Below are 25,248 nucleotides of genomic sequence, written 5' to 3'. Positions count from 1 at the left end.
CCTGTCTGAGATGCAAACGAGAAGAGGGCTCATACTATCACATACTATGGGACTGTACCATAATCCGACATTACTGGCAGCAGTGCTGCGATGATCTCTCAAGAGTACTGGGTAGAACGATCCATAGAAATGCAAAACTGTTACTGCTGGGGATAGATGATGAGGTCGAACTGTCACGCTACGAAAAACTGCTTATTCACAACCACTGCGTTAATCAAGAGAAACATAGAGCAAATCTGGGGCTCTGAAACGGCACCAAACTATGAACAATGGACCACGGACGTGAACATTTGTGTCGCAATGGAGAAGAGAGTCTACACTGCCAGGGGCTGTCCTGAGAAAGGCCCAAAAATTTGGCAAAAGTGGGAAGACTCACACTGAGAGGTAGCCCCCGTCAGGAATTGGACTGACATCCAAGGACATGCACGGAAATTGTAAAATCACACACTACTGGCATAACAAAGGCAATTGACAGTGCTAAGAAGCTCTATTGTAATAGGTACGTGGTACGTGGAATGCATTTGTTGGTGGGTGGGGTAGGGACATAACCTTTATCTCGCTGCGCGAGACGTATGTTTTCTTTATGTGTAAAAAACAATAAAAAATGTTGTATTAAAAAAAGATAATGACGGACAACACAGTGGCCATGTACTATCTCAACAAAAGGGGTGGCGTAGGATCACTACCTCTGTGCAGAGAGGCGATGCAGCTCTGGTTCTCGGCGATACAAGAGGGAATCTCTCTATCGGCAGTTCACCTAGCCGGAGAGCAGAACACGTGGCAGACGCTCTGAGCAGGCAGAGCACAGTCTCCCACGAGTGGGAGTTCGCTCAGCAAGTCCTTCTGGAGATCTTCGCCCTTTGGGGAACCCCTCAAGTGAATCTGTTCGCAACCTCAGTAAACCGAAAGTGCGATCAGTATTGCTCAAGGGAATTTCCTCCGACAGGAGCTCTAGGAGACGCGTTCATAGTGGATTGGGATTTTCCCCTTCTGTACGCATTTCCTCCAGTCCCCGTGATTCCTCAAGTGATCAGGAGGTTGAGAAAGTTCAGGAAAACCATGATCCTAATTGCCCCGGCCAGGAGGACGTGGTACCCCGACCTTCTGGACATGTCCATCTGCCCTCAAATACGTCTTCCACAAAGAGAGGATCTTCTCTCGCAACAGTAAGGTCGGGTTCTCCATCCAGAGGTTAACGCGCTCAACCTTCATGCATGGTTTCTGAGAGGTTGAGATACAGGGATTGTGACCTTCCGGATGACGTAATGGAGATTTTGCTTTCGGCCAGGAGGCCAGCAACAAAATCTTTGTACCGGTGTCGTTGGAATAAATTCAGTAACTGGTGCAAGGATAGAGATGTGGCCCCTTTTCAATGTGGCACACCAATGGTGCTTTCTTTCCCGTTACATCTAGCCGATCTGGAGCCCCAGATCGGAACAATCAAAGGATACCTTGCTGCGCTGTCCATTTTTAAGCGCTCCTTGGAAGAGGTTTCTTACTTTAAAATACCATTAATAATACAGTTCTTAAAAGGACTTACAAATGTATATACACCAATGAAGATTGTCCAGGCTTACAGCTCAGGCAGTCTTGATTCTATAAAGACAAAGAGGCGAACATTATGCTTTACTTCTTTATTACTGTCCCCACAGCAATTTAAAGAAACTTTATATATAACATTTGTTTTTTTTTAAAAACCTTGTAACATTTTTGTTTCCTCCCAGGAGACCTGGAGGTGTAGTAAACAAACATATGGTTAACACTGTTTGAAAATGTTCATAACACATATAAACCTGACACAAAATGTCTCTGTACTACTGCTACCCGTAGTCCTCTGGGTCTCCTGTAGTCCTGTCTCCAGCACCTTAACCAATCCGGGCTAAGCTGCCTCTATAAGATAGCCTTGACCCCTTCTCTACTCCTCTTTCTTTGGCTGCTAGTCTGTGTCTGCGAGTCTCTAACTGGTAACTTAAAGCCATCAGAGCTACCACTGCAACTGCGCATCACTCCAGAACTTCGGCCGTATGTTGTCCTCATGCAAACTCCACTATGCAACTTGTGACAATAGGGCTGTGGAACTGCACTCAAGATGTCTTCTGGTCTTCTCCTGCAACAAATGGAGACGTGATTATAAGGGTGGGTCCTTACTTGACACATGGTCATCATAAGGAACATGATTGTTTTGTCTCGAGGGTGGGATATAATGCTCGCCTCCTTGTCTTTAATAGAATCAAGACTGCCTGAGCTGTAAACCTGGACAATCTTCATTCTATGACAAGACGGAGGCGAGCATTATGCTTGTTCAAAGCTATGTGTCACCCTGTTTGCAATCTGAGACACAGGCTTAAAATAGAACGTTTTTAAAGGTACACTCATTGGACCAATCAGCTGCTTTCATAATGTCCTGTAAGGGAACGCCTGCTGCAAATGCCCTCAATGCCATTGCGCCTCTCGCTGAATGGGCACCGAATTGAGATAAATCTATCCCAGCCCACTGCCTGACTTCTCTAACCCATCTTGCTATGGTGGCTGTCGCTACTGCATGAAAGGGTTTTCTACGCGCAATTAATAGCGGAGTTACTCCTGCGGGTCTAAGCGGCCCTGTGACTCTTTCATATTCTTTGATGCACTGTGCTACGCATAACTTTGCATTGTCTGGAAAGTATGGATAAGAAATCACTGTTGAGTCGGATTTCGTCCTATTGGCTACATTGAATGCCACTCCTTCGGGGTAGAACGTTTTCCAATCTATTTCCAGGGCCTTGACATCTGACACTCTCCTACATGCTATGAGGCAGAGAAGCATAGCAAGCTTGCCGGACAAATGCGATCTAGAAAGGTCTTTGTTCTCTGGCCAGCCTGCAAATAGTTGAAAAACTTTTTGCACGTCCCATAGAAATGAATATTTGGCCTCGGGTGGTTTCTTCAACTTTATAGCTCTCAATAGCCGAACTACGGCAGGATGTTCTCCTATCGGGTGACACTCTAGCTTATCGTGTCCCGCTGAAATCGCGGATCTGTAGACTCCTATCGTCCTATAGGCACACCCGTCTTTGAATCTTTGCGCTAAGAAATTTAGCAGATGTACTAGAGGGGCTGAAACGGGATGAACACCGACAGACGTACAGTACGTCTCCTATCGGTCCACAGCGGCACTATAGCTCCTAATGGTGGAAGGCGCCCATGAGCTTCTGATGCAATAATTCCTGGCAGCTCCCAACGTTGCCTGAAACCCGGCATGCTAGTAGGATGAGTGAGCCCTCAGCTACAAGCGGGTGACAATGGCTGTCGGGGTTCTGCAGAATGTTCGTGTCGTGAGGAATCGCTCTCGGAAAATCCGTAGAAAGTTCCATCACTACTGGAAACCACGGTTGGGACTTCCATAATGGGACTATGAGCACTAGCTCTGCTTGCTCCCTCCTCACTTTCGCTACTGTCCTTGTCAACATGATGAATGGGGGAAAGGCATAGTGAAGAGCTCCTGAACACTGTTGAAGGAACGCGTCCGTCCCTGATGCTTCCGGGTCTATCCTCCAGCTGTAGAACTCGGGGAGCTGAGTGTTTAGCCTGCTGGCGAACAAGTCGCGATGCAACGGCCCCCATAGTTGTCGGATGCGGTCGAATATGCTCGGGAGAAGCCTCCAATCGCTGGAGTCTACCAGATAATGTGAATTCCAGTCCGCTATCACGTTCTGAACGCCTGGCAAGTATTCTGCTGATACTAATATCTGTTGTTCCAAACAGTAGTGCCAGAAATCTTTGGCTAGTTCCACGAGCATCTTGGAGGACGTCCCTCCAAGTTTGTTCACATAACGGACCGCTGAGATGTTGTCCATCTTGAGAAGGACACTGCAGGTCACCCTGTACTGGGTGAATGCTTTCACTGCGAAGGAGCCCAACAAAAGCTCCAAGCAGTTTATGTGAAGTTTGAGCTCTTCTTGTGACCATTTCCCGCCTGTTTGCAGTCCCCCGCACCGGGCTCCCCAACCTATTCTGCTGGCATCTGATTCTATCACCAGATCCGGAGAGTCTCTGAATATCGCTCTGCCATTCCAGGCCTCCATATTCTGTAACCACCACTGGAGCTCTGTAATGGCGTCTTGGTCTTGGGAAACCAATTGGTGGTAACCCAGTCCGCCTCTCAAATGTCTGATTTTTAATCCCTGCAGGGCTCTGTAATGTAGGGGCCCTGGGAATATTGCTTGAATAGAGGCCGCTAAGAGGCCCACTACGCGGGCTAGGTTGCGAAGGGAGATTACTTTCTTTGCTAATACTGCCCTCAGCTCTTTCCGAATCTCTCGAACTTTCCGTGCTGGTAGTTCTAGAGAGGCACTTTTCGTGTCTATCACAAATCCTAGAAACTCTATACGTTGAGCCGGATGCAAATCTGATTTTTCCTCATTGATGAGGAAGCCGTGGGAGGTTAGAAGGTTGTTTACCCAGGCAGCTTGCTCCCGAAGGAGTGCTGCGCTCTGACCTAGAATCAGAATATCGTCTAGGTAGATAATCATCCTTATTCCCCTTTCTCGAATGGCAGCCGCCACTGGCCTCATGATCTTGGTGAAGGCCCAAGGGGCGGACGCCAGTCCGAAGGGAAGGCATGTGAACCTCCACAACTCTGTGCGCCATCTGAACCGAAGGTATTTTTGGTGCTGCTCTGCGATAGGGATGGTTAGATAGGCATCTTTGAGATCTAGGCGGACTAGCCAGTCTCCCGTCCTGAGAAGATCCTGTAGAAGGTGAATCCCTTCCATCTTGAAATGTCTGTATACTACCCATTCGTTCAGGCTTTTCAAGTTTATTACTGGCCTGACTGTGTCTCCTCTGTGTACCAGGAACATGTTGCTGATGAAGCCTGGATGGCTTTGCGTTTCTCGCTTATCGCTCCTTTGTTTGCTAAACTGTCTAATTCGCTGTGCAACAGTGTCTCCTCCTCCTCCTGCGCCCTGCAAATTGGAGTTGGCTCTAGGGTTTGAGAAGGGGTACCTACAAACTCCAGAGTCAAATCCGATACAGCTTGCAGTACCCACACATCGTTGGATAAATCGCGCCATGCATGCAAAAAGCTGGCTGTCCTGCCCCCAATTCTGTGTATTACCTTCCCTGTACTCGCCAGTCGGGGCGTTTTGGTGCCTGTAGGCTCCTCTTCATCTCCTGCCCCTTGGGAAGCGGCTTTGTGCAGGAAAGAAATTATCTTGTTGTCGTGACTCCCAGTACTGGGACTTCGGGCCTTGGGGTCTTATTTGGTTGGAGAAGCGACCGGACGCTCGACCCCTTTGGCGTCCGGTCCCGGAAAAAACACGCCCGGGAAAGATTTTCCTGATGGAAGATTGGGCCTTCTCTAGTGCGGAGTATGTGCCTACAAATTGGCTCATTTCTTTGGCAAACGCCTCTCCAAAGAGCATTCCCTTTGCTCCTTCCCCCGCCTCGTACGAGGCTAGGTCGCTTAGCTTGCCATCGATCTTTAAAAGTACTCCGCGTCTTCTTTCTGATGAAAGGGCGCAATTCGCGTTCCCCAGAAGGCAGACCGCGCGCTGGGCCCAATTGGCCAATACTTTTGGCTCTACTGGAGTGCCTGTATCAATCGCCCTTTCCGCCAAATCCATTATTTTTGCCAGGGGGCCGTAAAGGTCTAACAGTTTATCTTGACAACCTCACCAAGCTCTGTCCACCCCTTTCCGTATGTCTTTGGCAGTCTTCGTGACAAAAGCGACCATTTTAGTGTCCAGATCAGGAGTGTCCGTAACTTTACCGGGCAATTTGGGCCTGGGGCATTCCGCCCTCATTCTTGACCTGACCTCTCGGTCGAGTGGTTTTCTTATGTGGAGGGTCATATATTGGGCTACTCTGGGTGATGGTACCCAGTCCGTCGATCTTGGATGCCGGATTGCCTCCGGATCGAACATGTTACTCAAGTTCTCGTCGTCTGGGAATTGGTCTATCAGCTGGTAAGAGGGGAGTTCCTCCTCCCCGCTTTCTTCATCCGGTGTGTAACCGGCATCCAGTTCCTCCCCCACATTGTACACCCCTGGGGTTGGGGGTTGAGAGCCCGGCACTGTTGCCCTATTCAAAAAGGCTTCTTTCAGCCTATTTACTGGGTCAACTGGCTCTTGGGGTCTTAAATTTACCCCTTCTGGTTGGCTCGGGGGCGTCTTAGAGTCTGAACTCTTCCGAGCCTTCTTACTGCCCTTGGTATCAACCCTCTGCTCAGGGTGTCTTGCTGAGGTGCCCTCGCCAGAGCTGAGTGCCCTTTTCTTGGATCTCTCCTCTGCTTTCTGCGCATTCAGAATGATCTCTAAGTGGTAAAGTCTCTGTGTGAGAGGCAATACACCCTGCGCTACAGCGTGTGAGAGTGAGACTCCCAAGACCATCTTAAAACTCTGGGAGAGGTCTTGCTCATTATGCGTGGGCTCTTCCACCCATTCTTCCGAACTCCATTCTGGGGTAGTAGACCTAGACCCCCTGGGCTCAGTATATTGTGCCATGTTTCCCCAAAGGCTGGCTCCTCAGCTTCTTTATCAATCACTTTTTTTCTTCATGCCCAGCTAGCGTGCCCTGTAATATGACCTCGCCACCAACATAGGTCAGTGAAAATAATGTGCAGCTTAAACTCCTACTGAAGATGGGACCGTTGTGAAGGTCCGTGAGTGCTCATTGGAGCGAGTCCCTGTGATTGGGCACAAGATCGGAGCATCTGCTGCTGAGAGAACATTCGGTTCGCTGCTTGTGTTGGCCGCGCGCTCAAACGTATTCCAAATCTTCCGGACTGACGGTTGAGCGCGCGCAATGCCTCCTGGGGTGCGATCCGCGCCCGCTGGGTCCTAGCTCCGCCGAGATTTACTCGCTTCAGAAAGGAGGGAGGGGCCGGTAGCCTAACGCGGGTGCGTTCGCATGTGGCTCCGGCCCTGCTCCTTACAGTTCCCCGCTACCTGCCTGATATTGTTACGGGCGTGGAGCGGAGACGCTCCTCAACGTACACGTGAGGGAATATATAATATAATATGCACACACGAACAACGCTGCACAACGCGCATAAAACACAATGCCGTACAGGTTAAAGTCAATATGAAAATCTTAGAGCTAGACTATGAAATCACTTCAAAATGTATGCTAAGGCACTTATCTCTGTGGGATCAGCGACAAAGAAAGAGGAGTAGAGAAGGGGTCAAGGCTATCTTATAGAGGCAACTTAGCCCGGATTGCTTAAGGTGCTGGAGACCGTACTACAGGAGACCCAGAGGACTATGGGTAGCAGTAGTCCAGAGACATTTTGTGTCAGGTTTAGATGTGTTATGAACATTTTCAAACCGTGTTAACCATGTGTTTACTACACCTCCAGGAGGAAACAAAAATGTTACAAGGTTTTAAAAAAAAAAATGTTGTTTATAAAGTTTCTTTAAATTGCTGTGGGGACAGTAATAAAGAAGTAAAGCATAATGCTCGCCTCCGTCTTGTCATAGAATACCATTTCATGTTCCAACCTGGGATTTGAATTTAGTTCTCAAATTCCTAACATGTATACCATTTGAGCCTCTGCACTCATGTCCATTGAGGCTTTTAACACTAAAAACTGTCCTCCTCGTGACATTAACATCAGCCCGCAGGGTTAGTGAACTACAGGCTCTCTCATGTAAACCTCCATTCACCACTTTCTATAAAGACAAAGTGATTCTAAAAGTAAAACCATCTTTCTTACCGAAAGTAGTTTCCGACTTCCATTTGTCGCAGAAAATTGTTTTACCAACATTCTATCCTGCTCCTCATTTGGTAAAAGAAGAGGAGAGGTTACATAGGCTGGACCCCAAGAGGGCTCTCAGTTTTTACATTGCAAGAATGTCAAAATTACGTCAAGACGACCAACTTTTTATGGGATACACAGGTCGTAAATTGGGGTTAGCAGTGACGAAACAAACCATATCCCGTTGGATTATACTAGCTATATTGGAATGCTACAGATTAGCAGGAAAAGACCCACCAGATGGGTTACATGCTCACTCCACAAGGGGAATGGCTACTTCTGCGGCTTCAAAGAGGGGAGTCCCTGCAAAAGCTATTTGTTCAGCTGCAACATGGGCATCAATGCATACCTTCATCAAGCATTACTGCTTAGATGCCTCATCCTCAAATGAGGGACTTTTTGCCAGAGCAGTACTTCACTCTGTACATGAAAACAAAAACTAGCACTCCGACCTCCAAATTGGTCACTGCTATGGGAATCTATCACAAGATGAGGAATATGTGGGAGGACACAATCCATTCGAAGAACAAGTTACTTACCAACTGTAACGTTCTTTCCACTGGATGTTCCTCCATCGTATTCCTCATCGAGCCTACCCCGCAGCATAGTTTATATTTTCTTAAAATTTCCTCTCACGATGGGCCTATCAATCACAGCATACGCCTAGATGTTCCACGAGTATTTCCTCGGAAAAACAGAACTGAAGTCAATGGGCGCAGCTCGAGCCATTTCTACCATCGGTGACGTCGACACGGTTTAGAGCCCGTCGAGGGACATTCAACGCCATGACCTAGAGCACAGCGCCCTCTGCCGAAAAATGTTTTCCGATGCAGCAAAGCTGGCGAAACAAATTATCACAAGATGAGGAATACATGGGAGGAACATCCAGTCGAAAGAACGTTACAATTGGTAAGTAACTTGTTCTTCTCATTCCTTCAAAAGTGTTAACTCTGTAAACCTTTACTCAACCATCTAAGTTTCTCAAACAGGCACATACCCAGGTAGCCCAAGGGGTACCATCATTCTTTTTGAGGGTCCTAAACCTCTTTAGGTACTGGGAAGGTGTTTTCCCAAATCTAGCTATCAAAGCTAGCTTCACATTTTTATACTCCAATCTTTCAAGTTCCCCCACCTCCATTACAGCATTAGTTGCAACCTGGGGGAGCCTAGACAAAAGCCAAGAAATCAACTGATTCCCTGTGAAACCCTGAATCCCATAGTTATACCCAAAAGCACCCAACCAATCCAAAATATCAAGTTTCATCTCATACATACTTACAGCTTTCTTAGGCATGCAAGGTCTCTTAAGACGGGAAGACCTAGAAGACTCTGGGATAGAAGCATTTTCAAGAGACAATTTCTTCATTTCAAGAGCATATTGCAGTTCCATTTGCCTTAGTTTGAGTTCTTGATGTTTACTTTCAGTTTGCATTTGGAGCCTTTTGAACTCTAACTCAGGTATCATTTTTTAAGAGTGACACATTCTGCACTCAGTACTGGGCCTGGTAGGGTCCCTGTGGCTAAAGGGTGAGGCCCTAGAGCTTGTTGAGGTGCAGAGGGGCTCGCATCCTAAGACTCCTCCAACTCTTCTTGCTCATCAATAACATTAGAGTTAGACTCTGAATCATTATCATCCTCATCATTTTCCACATTTGCTGAGGGAGAAGGTGTAACAGACCCACTTCTCAGACTTTGATAATTCAACAATCTTTCAATCAATTAGTTTTTCTTTCCTTTAACAGGGAGATTCCTGACTTTACACATATCTTTCAGTTGATCACCTGTTAGAATGTTCAGGGCTTCCTGTCTGAGGTTATCCATGTCAGGCATGATGAAATTGATTTTCTAGTGGTGCTTAGGCTTAGAAAGGTTATTATTTGAGCAAAAGTAAAGCAGAACTCTCAATGTAACAATTGTACAATTGATCCTCACCGCTTGTTAGGCAGAGTTTGTATGCAGTACCCTTTGGGACCATTACACACAACTATGACTACATGTGTTTGTTTATTCATTTTATAATGCGCACTAGACACAAGGGTATCGGGCGCAGAAGGATACAAGGAGATACAAAGCTTAGATTACAGGAATAAGTTACACATGACAAGCAGTAGAACAATGGTACATATACAAGAAAGGAAGTGAGCAAACAATAAATCCAAAGGGCCTTAATGATCGGTGGTTTTGAGGCAGTTAGTGTAGTTATGTCTGAAGTTCGGGAATGATCTTCTCTGAGTGAAGGTGGCATGGCATTCCATGACTGGGCAGCTTTGACAGGAAAGCTACCACCTCCATCCTTCAATAGCTTAAATCTAAGGATGGTGAGGCAGGTGGTGTTGACTAGTCTCATGGGTCGGGTGGAGGTTCTTCTGCGGAATGTCTCAATGAGATGGCTAGGAGCGGCGTTATTCAGAGCTTTATGGGTGACTGAAGCAATTCTTAGCTGGATTTGGTTATGGGTCGAGAGCCAGTTGTTTTAACGCCTGATCTCAGATGTGTGTGTTCTTTTGGTCACACCAAGGGTCGCTCTAAGAGCATTATTTTGGAGAAAATGGATTATCTGGATAATCTATTTATTGGATCCAATATAAAAGGCGTTGCAGTAATCTAACCTGGAGAGGATGAGGTCCCTGGCCAGGATAATGCAACTGTAGTCTGAGAGAAAGGATTTGCCGGTTCTAATAAGCTTACAAGTGTAAGTGGTGGCAGAGGCCATATCATTCACTTGTTTGGTGAGGGAAAGGGTGGAGTCAAGGGAAAAGCCAAGGGTCTTTTCTTCGTTGGCTACTTTGATGAGATTGCCATCGATTATGAAAGAGGAATAATCCTGACCTAGTTTTTTGAGGTTGATGGGCGTGCCCAGGATGATGAGCTCTTTTTTATCATTCAGGCATAGACCGTGGGCCACCATCCATGCCTGTTTGATGAGGTGAACTCTATTCACCAAGGCCAAATCCTTTACGTACTCCCCTGAAAGTGGGAGGAGAATCTGGGTATCCTCTGCATAATTAGTGTAGGTGATACCTAGATGCTCCAGCTCATCGAAAAGGGGCTTAGTGAATATGTTGTATAGCGTGGGAGAGACACAAGGACCCTGGGGCACCCCACAGGTGATAGAAATGGTGTCTGCTACTGCTGAGGGGGAGAAGACCCTCATGGTCCTATAGCTTAAAAATGACTCTATCCAGAGTATGGCCTCCTTGGAGAAGTGTGCAGCTGAGTCTAGATGGCTGCATAAGACCTTGTGGTGCACAGGGTCAAATGCAGCCGAGAGGTCAAGGAGGAGAAGGAGGGCTGATTGCCCCTTGTCCCTTAGCTCATCAACCTGGGCCTTCAGGTCGATGAGGTTGGTCTATGTTCCGTGTTGGGGACGGAAGCCTGATTGTTGGGCTCCTAAAAGGTGATGAAGTTCCGGGTATTTCTGGATTTGAAGGTAGGCAACCTTGTCTTAAATTTTTAAAAGAAAGGGTACTGTCGTAATGGGGCGGTAATTAGTTGGTATGAGTGGGTCTAGGGTTTATTTTTTTAGCATTGGAGCACCCATGATTGTTTGAGCTTTGTGGGGATGGTGCCAGATGCGAAGGAGGCATTGATAAGCTTGGAGATAAAAGAAGCAAGTTCCCTCGCTGCAATCTTTATCAGCTGGGCTGGACAGAAGGCTTAAGCGAGAGAATAACTTTTTCTACCTGAAGTTGAAGCGGATGGCAGGGGTGTCAGGGGGGGTCATATTTTTAGTGAGGCTGTCAGAGGTCCTATCATTAGGCGGTAATAAAGATCTTAAAGATGCGTTTTTTTTAAAATTTATTTTTTTTAGCAATTTTGCTTTGGAGGGTGGTTACTTTGTTAGACAACGCCTGTTGGATGTCTGAGCACCAGGCTTTGTCTTTAGTACAGGTGTCAGGAGCTGGGTCAGGAGTCTCTAATTCTTTAAGGATTATGAATAGTTCCTTCGTACTGGAATTCGCTTGAGAAATGCGGTTGTTATAATATTCTCGTTAAGCCAGGCAGATCTCCTTTTTGTACTGGGAGGAGATCTTAGTCATTTTGATTCTGTTTGCTTCTGAAGGGAGTGATCTCCAGGAGGTTTCACAGTTCCTTTTTGTTTGTCGTAGGTTTTTTAGCTGCGGGGTGAACCATTTGTTCAAATGGGTTTTTGACTTGCTTGGTCCAAGTTTAATCGGGGCAATGATGACAAGAGATGTTAGCATGATTTTGTTGTACTCGTCAACAAGTGTTCCGGGATCTGAGCTGTCCGCAAGTGAGTTAAGGGTGGGTAGAATAGCGGGAATAAATTTATCCACCGTAATATTCCTTTTATTCCTGGTTAAGCTAGGAGGGGCAGTAGGAATAACTGGGGGCAGAGGTCTGGTTGTAGTGAGTGCGAAAGACAGGAGGGGAGTGGTCCGTCCATGCTTGAGGGGAGATATAAATAATATTGGCAGAGCAGTTGTAGTCAGCTACCCAATCTAAGGTAGGTGTAAGCAAAACCAACCTTTGGTATAGGTCTGTACTACACAGTTTTTGGTAGCGGAGCTGAGCAGCCAGGTTTATCTCAAGAGGCAATGTCAGCTGTAAGGATGTTACACAGAGGTCTACAATCACAAGTATTCAAATAAACGTACACTCTTGGTTTCTTGGTTAAACACTTATTAATGTATTCAACTGTCAGTTATAAAACATTCACTAGAAGGAGGCAATCTATCCCACAAAAATATACTTCAGTACTTTACACGGTACGGGTCTGAGGCATTTAAACTACTTTGAAGGAGGAGCAAAATGTCATTGGGTACGTTGAAGTAGGAGCAAAAAGACATAGGTTAACGAAAAGAAGATACTCTTTAGACGGTGCAAATAGTTTGAGTTCACCAAAGGAGCTGATTCAATGCAATAGGTTAGGCCAAAGTCAATGGGCTAAAGTCTTGTATAGGATAAAGCAGTTCTGATAGTTAAATAGAAAAGTAGTTGCCAAAGTTTTCAGAAGTAGTTCGTAAAAGAAAGAATCATATGTTGGGTCACTGTCATGTTGCCTTCCTCCAAGGAGCCAGGTCCAACCCAGCAACCCCAGAGGCAGGCATCATTTCCCCCAGGGAAGTGCCAGCGGGCCCAAGCTGGGGCCCTTTGGACACAGTCCTGGCGCCTTAGGCGCCAGGCTCATGTTGGACCCCTGTCCTGGCGCCTTAGGCGCCAGGCTCATAAAGCTAGACATGTGTTCAAGTGTTTTAAGGTGCACTTACCTGATGCAGACCATGCTGCTACATCCAGGCCCTCTTGAGGCCTGAATGGAACTACTTTACCTGTGGACCTACTTTCCCCTGGGTGTGGTCGGGGAAGGATACATACCTGGAACTTCTTCCAAAGCTATTTAAACCACGCCCGATCAGCAACTCACGCTTCGCGTTGTTCTGCTCCTCGCAGCTGGACGCTCACCGTGTCAGCTCCTGCATCTGGACTTCACCCACGCCTGTCAGCATCCTGGGTCACCTGCTAAGAGAGAATTGGAGAGAAAGAAGACCTTACCTGCTAAAGCTGCATCACAGAGACTTCACACCGACGATCCTGAAAGGGAAGACATCATTTTAAAAGCATTTCGCTTCGATCGCTGCAGCGCTGTATTTCACTCACCTTTCCTGGGCACCTCCATCTTCAGCAGCGATCATCCGGATCCGCAGCCACTTCCCAGAGCCTAGAGAGAAAAAGACAAGAACACAAGGTGAGAGAAGGAAGGGAATAGGAAAAGCTCAGTTTCCTTCTAAGACTTAACTGTTGGGTCATTCCCATTTCATTTCGGGTCCTGCCGCTTCCTGGCATTCCGGACCCCGGCCCCTATGGGGAAAAAAGGCAAAGACATTGAATGAGCGAATGCAAAGACATTACCCGAACGCTCATCCAGAACTTACCTGTCATTTACTGGAACTGCACGTTTCACTTCGGGTCGGCGCCATATCTCCGGCATTCCGAACCCCGGCCCCTAAGGGGGAAAAAAAGACATAAGCGATTAGCGCTTGCTGCAATAAGACAAAGAACATTATTATAAGGCTTGAACTTTTGAACTTGCTACAGAACTCTTACAGCGCCTTACCTGAATAGTCAAGCTTATTTGAACTCCCATCAAACCTCAATCCAGTGAAGTAACTGGGTTTCAGCGCGCCCCTGCATCAGAAGCAGGATGGAAAACTCATCCTTCCAGACCCTAAGGTGAGACTTCACGGGGAATCGAGGAAGGGTATCGTGGAGGGCTGGAAGGGAGTGGGAGGCTTATTCCGTCAGTAGGTAATACTTCCTTTTCACGCACCGGGGAATATTCCTGCGAGCCAGTGAGTCCATCTTCAGAGTCCTGCGCTTCACCATAGAAGAAGCATCAGCACTCGAAGCCAGACCTGCGCCTCCGTGGGAATCAGGTGAGCGTGACAGTCACAAGCTGACTAGGCCTGCTAGTTGCCAAGTTTAAAGCACTTTCGCAGTGAGAGGTAAGTTCTCTGTCAGGTTTTCACAGTACCTTACAATGTTAAATGTTAAAGATATTTGTACCACGCCCCATCACCAATGGCGTTGGTCCCCAGATGCTCTGGCCGATCTGCAAACGAGAGGGTGGGATGGGTTAGTAGGGTGAAGAGGGAGTAGGATAGTGAGAAGAGTGGTGTTCTGTTGGCAGCTTCAACTCGGTATACACCGGGTGCTGAACTTTTGGTGCGAGTATCAGGGCGATGTCAGTTCTCGTGTGCTGTTGGTGTGGTTTCTTTTGTAGCGGTGTGAGGAAGTGCATGCGGATTGCGGTGCGAGAGTTGGTTGTCTTAGTTTGAGTGAGATAAGTATGTAGAAAGCTTTGAGCTTTTTTGTTTTTTGGTTAGTGGGTTAAATGTTTTGCTGCTAATCACGGTATGGCTGAATGCCTGGGTTTCGGGAGTCCTACTTGATGCGAAAACAGCTAGACTTGGGAGACCTGCATAGTCGGGGAGAGGCACACGCCCAACTGAGCAACTGGGTATAGTAACTTACTTCGCTGGATATGAGAAATAATTGAATAATACAGTGGCGTTCTAAAACACAGCTAGACTCGCAAGTCCTGCAAGGGGAGAGAGAGGCACACACCTGACAGATTCGGTTTTGGTGCAACGCAGGAGTCTGGGTCTCCTCTTACCCTACCATTTAAGTGAATATGTCTGCCTGAAGCTTTTGGTGTTGAGGGTGAGGGGGGGTGAGGCTGTGATGCTGTGGATGAGTCGACTAAGTGGTTTTGTCTTGGTCTGACTGTGTTCAGTCTCTGGTGTCCTCTTGTGACTATCTCTCTCGATGTCTTATGGACTGTCGTGGGGTGCATTCTGATAGTTTGGTTGTTTGGTGGGGGCCGAGGTCAGTCTCTTTATTCTTTGTTGATAAGTGGTGTGGGTGGTGTTGTGGCTGGTCTTCTAATTACGCAGTGAAGAGCCAGGATTTGAGCAGTTTCCAGAATTCTAGGTGATTTCTTGTGTTCCGTATATTCTTTGGTAGGTCATTCCATGTTTTCGGTGCCTGGTGAGAAAACGAGTATCCTCCAAGTTTTCTTTTGTTATAGGGTTTCGGTTCTAGGCGTATGTCGTTGCTTGATCTGAGCGTTCTTGTCGGCTGGTGTAGGTGTAATTTATCTCTCAGGAATTCTGCACCTTGGTTGTGTATAGCTCTGTGCGTGATGAAGAAATGAAGAAAAAGATGCAGTTGATGACTCCTGTTCCTGGCAGTCCTGCAGATCTCGCTGTTCCTGAGCATCAGTCGTGGGGACAAGAGGGAGGATGTCAGGGGACTCCTGCACTGCTCTGGGACTAGTCAAAGCTGGCACTTGGCAAATCTTTAATTCCGGTAGCTGTAGTCAAGCACACAAACTGGTGTCCCTCTCCCTGGCTATTCGGTTTCCTGCATCACTCTGAGGAAAATACAACTAGCTCTGAGAAAGGTATCTAGGTGGCTTACGAGTTGATTGGTCCGACCAACTCAAAGGGATGAGGTGGTCCTTGAAGGGGCTTCTCTGTCGAGCTGAACTTGGCGATTCGGACCTGCAGCAGGGCTTCACCAGGCAAACCAACAGTCCAGGAGTTGCAGCAGCCATCCTCTTCTAGCTCGTCTTCGGTTCTTTCGTTCCAGTGGTCGACTCTGCCTTCCAAGCCAAGAGACTCGCCTTTTATCCAGTTTCCTCCCATTCATTCCAGCCTAGCTCCCACTCACCCAGGAGGGTGGCTGTGCTTTATGGACAGTCAGCCAGCCAATCACACCAGAGTGCATTCAGGTCTCCTAGGAGACTAAGCAAAGGGGGTTTCGGGCACCTCCCTCACTTCCTGTCCACCCAGATACTCAGGCGCCAGAGGCGGTCTTCAGTCTTGAAGCCCGCCAAAGGCGATGAAACAAAGGGACCAAACCTGGTTTGGTGCGCAGAACAAAACTCTAGAAGGACCTTTCCACAAAGAAATCGCAAAAAAAGAAGACCGGGACCTGTTTAAACAAAGGGGACTCAGACGCCATCTTGAAAAACATGGCTCCCGCGATTTAACGCTAGCGGTGTTCGCGGTCGGGAAAAATCATGGTAGTTTGTTGTAAAACCACTGCCACCAGCCATTTCGATAGGAAAGGGTAGCATTTGACTGCTACATGGTTATCTAGACACGGGATGCTAGGTAACCCCTCCAGCACTCTATTGTAAGATAGGGTGTGCTGGGTCTAGGAATTTGAAAAGACTAGTAAAGTCAATTTCCCTTTATTTTCTCTGGGAAACAGTAGTTTATCCCAGAGAAGGTATTTAAACCTTGGGAAAGCCTGAAAGGCTTCTCTGTGCCACTGCACTGAGGGTGCTGTGTGACACACATGAAAAGATGATGCCTATGGAGTTGTCTAAAACTCCATAATCAAAGAACACAGGAGTAAAACACACACATCAAAATACATGAGTGGGAAAAAATGGCCACACTCACTCCAGGTAAAAAATATGAAGTCCTCAAAATCCAGCAAAGTTGCTGGGGTCTCTAAGTTGAAGGGAGTTAGCAATTTTTTTAGAATTCTCCCTAACACCCGGTTAAGCCCTGCTGCTGTGTTGAAGCTCCAAATTCACCTCGACTAGAGAAGCCCTGCAAGGACCACTTCTCCCCTTGAGTTGGTGGTACCAATCAAATACAAAGTGAACTCGTTTAGACATCCTCTCGAAGCTGACTGTACTTCCACTGCTGCTTCTGCTGGAACCGAAGTGCCACGGAGGGGAACACCAAATCGAGTGGATCACTTTTAAATCAGACCCGAGCGCCAGCAGGATCTTCCAGACTTCCCTGAAGCAGGACTGACCAAGCCTGAGCCACTTCAAGAGAGTTCTGGACCCCAGAAGCAAGTAAAGTCTGAAGTGGTATCCGAGAACCGCAGTGTTGCTATTTGCTGTCCGACGCGAGGAGCGGAAATGCCGAAGTGCCACTGAATTGAAGTTTGCCCTTTGCTGTCGCTGACCGTCCCGTTGTGTTGCAGGAGTCCCCAGAAATCCTCCCTCTTGTCCCCACAACTGAGGCACAGGAACAAAAAGATCTGCAGAGCCGCACAGGAACAGAAGCCAGCTGGAACCATTTCTTCTAACTAAAGGTACTGTACAGTGTAAGAAGTTGCCTCTTGTCTTGTAGCCTTACTTGTTGTTAGGCAGAATTGCATGCAGTACCCTGTGGGACCAGCACATACAATTTGGATTACAGGTGTAAGCAAAACCAACCTTCGGTAGAATATAAGTCTGTACTACACAGTTTTTGGTAGCGAGCTGAGCAGCCAGGCTTACCTCAAGAGGCAATGTGAGCAGTAAAAGGATGTTACACAGAGGTCTTACAATCACAGTGGTTCAAGTAGACAGTTACACTCAAGGTTTCCTGGTAAAACACTTATTAATTTATTACAGTAATTTAGAAAATATTCACTGCAAGGAGGCAACTTAATATCATACACAAATATACTTCAGTACCAAACCAATACGTTTCTGAGTAAATTAGGCTCGCCTGAAATAGGAGCAAAATGGCATTTCAGTCACTTTAAATTGGAGTACAAAGCCAAGTTAATAAAATAGATCACAAATACTTCAGGCAGTGCAAATAGTTTTAGTTCACTAGAGGACTCGATTCAGTTCAATAGGCCTTGGCCAAAGTCAATGGGCTAGTGTCTTGGATAGGAAAGACCGTTCTTGAAGTAAACGGTAAAGTCTTTGCCAAAGTTCTCAGAAGTAGTTTGTACGAAAAAGAATCCTATGTTGGTTCACAAGCTGATTAGGCCTGCAAGTTGGGAAAGTTTCACAACCTTTCACAGCGAGAGGTAAGTTCTCTCAATCGGGTTGGCACAGTATCTTAACATGAAGAAAAGATGCAGCTGAAGACGTTGGTTCCTGGCAGTTCCTGCAGATCTCACTGAGCCTCAGTCGTGGGGACAAGAGGGAGGACGTCAGGGGACTCTTGCACTGCACTGGGACAATTAGATGGCAAATGGAAAATAAGCTGGCAAATGGAAGATCTTCAGTTCAAGTAGCTGTCTTCAAGCACACAAGCTGGTGTCCTTCCCCCTGGTTAATCCTAATTAGCTCCGAGAATGGTATCCATGTGGCTTAAGAGTTGATTGGTCCCACCAACTCCGTCGTTGAAGGGGCTTCTCTGTCGAGATGAACTTGGCAATTTGGACCTGCAGTAGAGCTTCACCGGGCAAACCAACAGTCCAGGAGTTGCAGCAGCCGTCCTCTTCCAGCTCATCTTCGTTTTTTTTGTTCCAATGGTCGACTCTGCTTTCCAGTCCAAGAGACTCTCCTTTTAAACAGTTCTTTCTCTTTCATTCCAACCTAGCTGTCACTCACCCAGAAGGGTGGCTGTCCTTGCCGGACAGTCAGCCAGCCAATCACGCCAGAGTGCATTTGGGTCTCCTAGGAGACTAAGCATAGGAAGTTTTGGGCACCTCCCTCACTTCCTGCCCACCCCAGACACTCGGGCGCGAGAGGCGGTCTTGAGTCCTGAAGCCCGCCAAAGGCGTAAAAACAAAGGGACCAAACCTGGTTTGGCGCGCAGAGACAAACTCTAGAAGGACCTTTCCAAAAAGAAATGGCAAAAAAGAAGACCGGGACCTGTTTAAACAAAGGGGCTTAATGCACCATCTTGAAAATAATGGCTTCCGTGATGTTTAGCTACCGGTGTTCGCGGTAGAGAAAAATCATGGTACTTAGTTGAAAAACCACTGCCACCAGCCATTTCGATAGGACTGCTACATGAGTTTCTAGACGCAGGGGATGCTAGGTAACCCCTCCAGCACTCTATAGGAAGATAGTGTGTGCTGGGCCTAGGAATTTAAAAAGACAAGTAAAGTCAATTTAACCTTACATTCTCTGGGAAACAGTAGTTTATCCCAGAGAAGCTATTTAAAGCTTGGGACATCCTGAAAAGGATTCCCTGTGTTGCAGCATTGGGGGTGCTGTGTAACACACATGAAAAGATGATGCCTATGGAGTTGTCTAAAACTCCATAATCCAAGAACACAAGAATAAAACGCACATCAAAATACATGAGTGGGGAAAAAAGGCTCACGCTCTTTCCAGGTAAAAAAGTCAAGTCCGCAAAATCCAGCAAAGTTGCTCGGGGTCTCTAAGGTGAAGGGAATAAGCACATTTATGAGAATTCTCCCTAACACCTGTTCTCGGTTGAGAGCTGTCTTGGTTGCTCCTGTAGAGTTGCTTGCATCGTCAACACCTCACAAGCCTCCCAGCTTGTGGCCCTACTTTGATTCTACTTTTTCTACAAAGGCTTCTAAAACATTGTGCAAGACTTTTACTTACCTGCAAGAAGGGCTTCAGCTCGCCCATACTTTTGCCCAATTTACTTTGGCTGGCCTGGCTCCCTGAATAACTCATCTCCTCTGATTGTGTGTTTTTAATGGGTTTCAAAAATACTTGCCTGCTTCAGAATATTTGTGTGATCTCTCATGTTCTGAAACCTCTTTACTTTGACACACATCTCATTATTGATATAAATGTACCAGTGATAAATAACTAGGACACTGTGGACATTAATATGTCACCATAAGGTGTAGGAAGTGTCTGTGTGGCATCCCAAATGGGCGCTTTCTGATTTAGAGAAACTAAGAGTTTGTATTTTGGAGTGTATTTGTGTTACTATTACATTTCCCCATCTGAAGAAGGCTCATTCAAACTGACTGTCACATAAATTAATTGTTTAATCAAGAAACCTTGTGTGTAAGTTTCTTTGGATACTTGCCACAGTGAATCTCTGTGTAACTCCCCTACTCCTCACATAGACCCCTCTTGAGATAAGCCGTGCTGCTCAGCCACAATACCACCCTGTATAGTACAGACTTATACCAAAGGTTGGGTTCCTATTGCCAGGAGGTCAAGGTTGTTGTAGTGCACCCGAAGGGTACGGCAGCAAATCTTGCCTAACAATAGTTTAGTGCATACAGCTCAGCTATTCAATATCTACCGAGTTTTACCTTTCACTCCCAGGGCTCACTCTACCAGAGCTACCTTAGCCTTCATTGCAAACGTCCCTCTAGACTCCATTTGCAAAGCTGCTACATGGAGCTCCATTTATACTTTCAAACAGCATTATTACATTGACGCTCACTCTAAAGCACAGGTGGGACAACCGGTTCTAAAACATCTATTTGCTGCTGTACCTTCCCACATCACATCTCCTTCTCCAGATATTGCTTGCTAATCTATACAGAGCATGTGATCAAAGCAGATCCACAAGCCTCAGAAAGGATACATTACTCAACATAATCGGATTGCTGATACTTGTATCTGCTTAGATTGTCATGCGCCCACCCTTCCTCACCTACTGAAGTAGAAGGCGCATAGATGTTTTCTGGTTTATCGCATCTGTACTCGCGCTACACTTCATGCAACCTCATGTCAGAAACAGAGGGACCTCAACGCGTGAAGGACCACGAGTACAGTACACGTCACACTAGGGATAGTATTAGTAGCACACCCTGTCAACGTCTGTTTTCAAGTTTTGAGAACACATCTTGTAACACTCCGCGACTACCACTAGATGTCAGACTATGCAGAGCATGTGAATCTAAGCAGATACAAGCATTAGAAATACGATAACGGTGAGTAATGTATCCCATATCCAATTCATTGATCACTATGAAATCGTAGATTTCATGTGCATGGTAGACTGCAGATCTCACATTCAGCAGTGCTGCTTTAATGGATATGCTAGCTGAGTGTAAAGGCTCTTGCTTATTAATACATCCAGGGTTTTACAATCCCAGATCCCAAATTTTATCCAAGCATGTAGTGTGATGTACCCAAAATTGTTTAATGCCAGGTGCATAGGTCTATCATACTGACCCAGGACCATTTCTGCACCAGCAACCTTTAATAGAGGTGATTCAAGAAATTAGCTTACCCCTGAATACAGCAGACAACCTGCCACCAGACGCAGCATTCCACGCCGTACGCCAAACTCATCCAAACAGGCCTAAACGGGCTTTGCCCTGACGCAGACTGCAACGCCACTTAGTGATGACAAAATGGTGTGCACTGCCTGCAGTGATGGAAAATGCAGTCCCAAGACTCCGAAACGGGTCTCGCAAAGTGAGCTTACTCCCACAGCCTCAGAAATGCTATGTACCAGAGCCTGCAACAATATTCTAATGTGCATTCAACTTCAGACCGCTAATCTAGCATTATGCATGTCCATGATAAAAAAAATTAAAAAATAAACGAAAAAGTAGTTGAACTAATCACACCACCCAAAAATCAGCAGAGTTTCTGGAAATGTCTCGGTTCACATTCATATAGCTTTTAAAACCTTTCAGCACCCAGAACGTATGGCAAAGCCTAACTTGTGAGCCAAGCTTGTTTCCCTACTCACTCCTTTATCCGTACCCGTTTTCCAGGTCTCTCTCAGTAACTGCAGCCAATACAAAGAATGAAATACAGAATGTATGAATAGCAAGAGTGTTTTCTGTTATCCACTGAAAAGCAAATATCAGATTTTGGTAAGCTTTTATTGTTTAATATATGAATCCAGAAAGCCTATTTGTGACCTTGGATGATAACTAAATCCGCTGTAAACAGAGGTGTTCATTATAAAGTATATGGACACAAGCCCAAAGTTACTGCTGCCAAAAAAGGAAAGTGCCTGACTCCTTTAAATCACCCATTATCTTGATAGAAGTAACTAATCAGATGGTGGAAAAAATTGTGTAGAACGCTTTGATGTTTGGGGCAATTGGGGTTTATGGGGACTACCGCTTTATGGGAAACAAGCCCATAGTTGGCGCCACAATTTAACTCTCTGAAAAGCAAGGTACAATTTCTGGAACGACCACATGAAGCCAGGATTATACACATTGTGTGACTCTATAATTAATGTTGAGCTGGGTGTAAAACTGCTATTGGGGGTAGATTAACATTTTGGTTTAGTAAATTCCCCTTTGGGTAGTTTGTGTAACAACATCAGCAGTACCGTCTCAACCCCCAGAATAATTCCATCGACTGAAAAGCACGTTTAGTCGATGGAATTATTCTGGGGGTTGAGATGTGGCTTCATGGCTGGGTCTGTTGGAGTATACCTTCAGAATGAGGAAATTGTGGCATTTTCCAGTATGTTGCCCATCTACTATGAGTACATTAAAAAGTATTATTTGGAAATGTTTAGATTGAAAATGTTGACAATGAGCAAGACTTTTAATTAAGCTTTTCTAATAGTTAAAGAGGAGCATGAATCCGCAGAGGAAACTAATGACGATGAACCTGTTAAAGCTAAGAAACGGAAGTAAGTGCATTTTAAATTCTAGGCAAATGTGTTTTTTTGGGATCATGTTTAATTGCTGGTTTTCTAAATTGTTGCTAAATTCTGAATGTCACGTATATCAAGTAGAATCTCTGATGCCCTTGGTTACCATAGACACATTTTGCTTAGTCTGAGATTTCCCCTGTCCTCTTTGTGTGCATGTTCATCAATAATCTGCCCTGTATTTTAAGAGGGTAATGGGCTTTCTACCTTTGGAAGTCACAGAGAATGCAACATTTTAAGTGCAAGGAGGGGTACTGCAGAATGGCAAACCCACCAAAGTTAATAAACCCGGGCTATAAGGGGATGTGTAACCCTGCTTAGGTGTTAAAGTTAGATCTTTGAGTTATGTATTTGCCATGCCGTTAATATCAACAAGGGGGGGGGTCTGCAATATATGGCTCTCCAGATGTTTTGCACTATTAATCCTATCAGCCCTAGCCATCTTAGTCGATGAGGGATCATGGTAGTTGTAGTCCAAAACATCTGTAAAGCCATATGTTGCAGACCCCTGACGTAGGAAGTCACATCAACATTGTGTAGTTGTTTTTTTTATACAGCTAATATTTATTAGCAAAGTGCTCATGGACAAGTAGATTTTCAAATTCTGTAGTTAAGCAGTGTCTCTTGTCAGAGTGGTGTACCTTATAATAAAAGAAAGCTAACTATTCTGTATTTTTAGGCACCATAATGAAGCATTAGTAGAGGCTGCTCCAGATGACTATCTTGTGGTAGGTGACCGCCTTCCATGTTACTGGTCCCAAGCTTAATGCACAGACCTCTAATGTGGGTAACGTCTACCTAGCACACAATAGATCCCAATGACAAAGTGACAGAGCAGATCAGTGTCTCCTTGCCCATTGTGTACAGATTGCAAGCTTGGAATCCTGACTTTTTTACAGGTGATTGGAGCCTGTTTTCTAAGCTTGCTGCTTGACTAAAGAGCTATAAACCGAAGAACAAAAGAGGTGAGTGAAATGCCGGTTTCTGTTAACTGGAGCCTGCATTTTGCACTTTGTCTGAAGAGAAGAAAACATGCTCTAATAATTACAAAAGTGGAATTCAAAGTCGTCATTTTTGGGAAAAGTCTGAAGTTCTTATGTTTTTTTTAAATAAAGACTCATGTATGTCCTGTTAAGTATAAGGGGGCATTTGATAATGTAATTGTGAACTGAATCTGCGTGAATTGGAATCTCTTACTGACTTAATTGTGGATGTACATGGTTAATGTTATGCACAATACAGGATTTGGACATTAAAACTGCTGGATTACTTGTGTTGTCTACCAAATGGTTCTGAAGTTTCCATGTGCTTCGAGCCACATCTTAGTTTGTCAACCTCGTTTTTACAAAATGAACCACTAAATTCACGTATTTGCTAATCTATTTGGTGTTTGCTCATTCTTGGTGCACACTAGTTTTTGCCGACTTTGTCAAGTCAACTGTGTAGCCAGACCCCTGTCTGGCTACCCCCTGGTCAAAACTTGCAATTAGTGAACCTCTTTCAATTTGTTGGTACATTTGTGATTGACGTGAAGACAAGATCATCATCATTAAAGTGTCCTATGGTTTTCTGTGGCAATGTAGAGCACAATTCTCATCAGGCTGTGATGGATTTCAAACATGTAATTTTTTCTAAAGATCAGTTTACATTAGTTTGGTATACTGCACATATAGAAACAGACAGAAATGAAACGTGGCCCCTGTGGCAAGTCAGAATCAGGAGACAAACTATTTTATTTTTATTTATTTGTAACACGCCCGTAGGCAGCAGGGTGCACATAAAGACAGAGGAGACAGAATGAGTGTGTAATGATGGTTAAATATAAATGAAGCCCTCTTTCCATAAATCCTCCTACTCTATTCTACGTTCTCTCCTAATGCTCAACAGAAAATATTAAAAAACTAAGACATACTTTTGGGCTTTGCCTAAGGGAACGTGGCTTCTTTCTTGGGGCTTCTTACGGTTTCTCTATCAACTCTCGGGCTTCCTTCTCTGGCTTTGCCACCCGCCTCCCATTCTCGGAAGCCACTGTATTTGATGAATTACGCTCTCTTGGAGGGCTATGTAGGTAGACGGTCTCTCTCTCACTACAGAGCCCCTTACGCGACTTCTCAACTGGACTTGGCAGCAGTGGGCATCTTCTTCTTTTGGCTCGTTGCGCAAGCTTCGCGGTTTTACTTCCGGGCTCTGCCTTGGCCCAGTTGGGTATCACGTTTTTGCTCGGGGTGCCGCACCTTATGGCTCTGGTTTCTCACCAGCCAAGCCATGTTGCAAACTCGTAGTGCGGGCCTCCAGATAAGATGCCACATCTGGCATTCTGTCTCATAAGCATCTCTCATTCGAATGTGCTCTGCAGTAGTGTCTTCGAGCTGCGCAGATACTCGCACCTTGGCTCCTTGCTTGATGTGACTCCACAAGGCTAATTTTTTTCCACCGTTCTGCTGTCTTCGCCGACGAGGATGACATTTGAGTCAAAAGCTGAGTCGCAATTGCTAAAGGTTTCTCGCGTGCACTAGTTCTTAGATACCCCATAAAGATTAGTCCCTGGCTGGGAGGAATGGTGACTTGAGTCTCTCTCTCTGGTGTTCCCTTGTCTTATAAGGGGGAGTCCTCTCTGGGGACCGGTCCTACTTACTCTGTCCCCTAGCAGGTGGTTAAGTGTAGTGGACTGACTGACCTCCCTTGTCCCGGAGACGATTGCTTCCCCTTTGGAGCAGGTGACAA

The 25,248-nt window shown here is 45.8% G+C and overlaps 1 protein-coding gene across 2 annotated transcripts in view; it reads left to right on the top strand.

Moving 5' to 3' along the window:
* The window catches only part of TCERG1 (transcription elongation regulator 1), a 1,289,229-nt gene that overhangs the window by 735,829 nt on the left and 528,152 nt on the right, over window positions 1-25,248 (top strand). For both annotated transcript variants that reach the window (XM_069652440.1, XM_069652439.1), the window contains one exon: window positions 22,437-22,503. In XM_069652440.1, coding sequence (XP_069508541.1) covers window positions 22,437-22,503 — 67 coding nt within the window. The remainder of the gene's footprint in view (window positions 1-22,436; window positions 22,504-25,248) is intronic.

This window comes from Ambystoma mexicanum, chromosome 3p (genome assembly GCF_040938575.1).
Source record: "Ambystoma mexicanum isolate Mex_15411 chromosome 3p, UKY_AmexF1_1, whole genome shotgun sequence".
Classification (NCBI taxonomy): domain Eukaryota; kingdom Metazoa; phylum Chordata; class Amphibia; order Caudata; family Ambystomatidae; genus Ambystoma; species Ambystoma mexicanum.
Note: the sequence above shows the minus strand (reverse complement) of the source record. Positions and strands in the feature narration are given on the sequence as shown.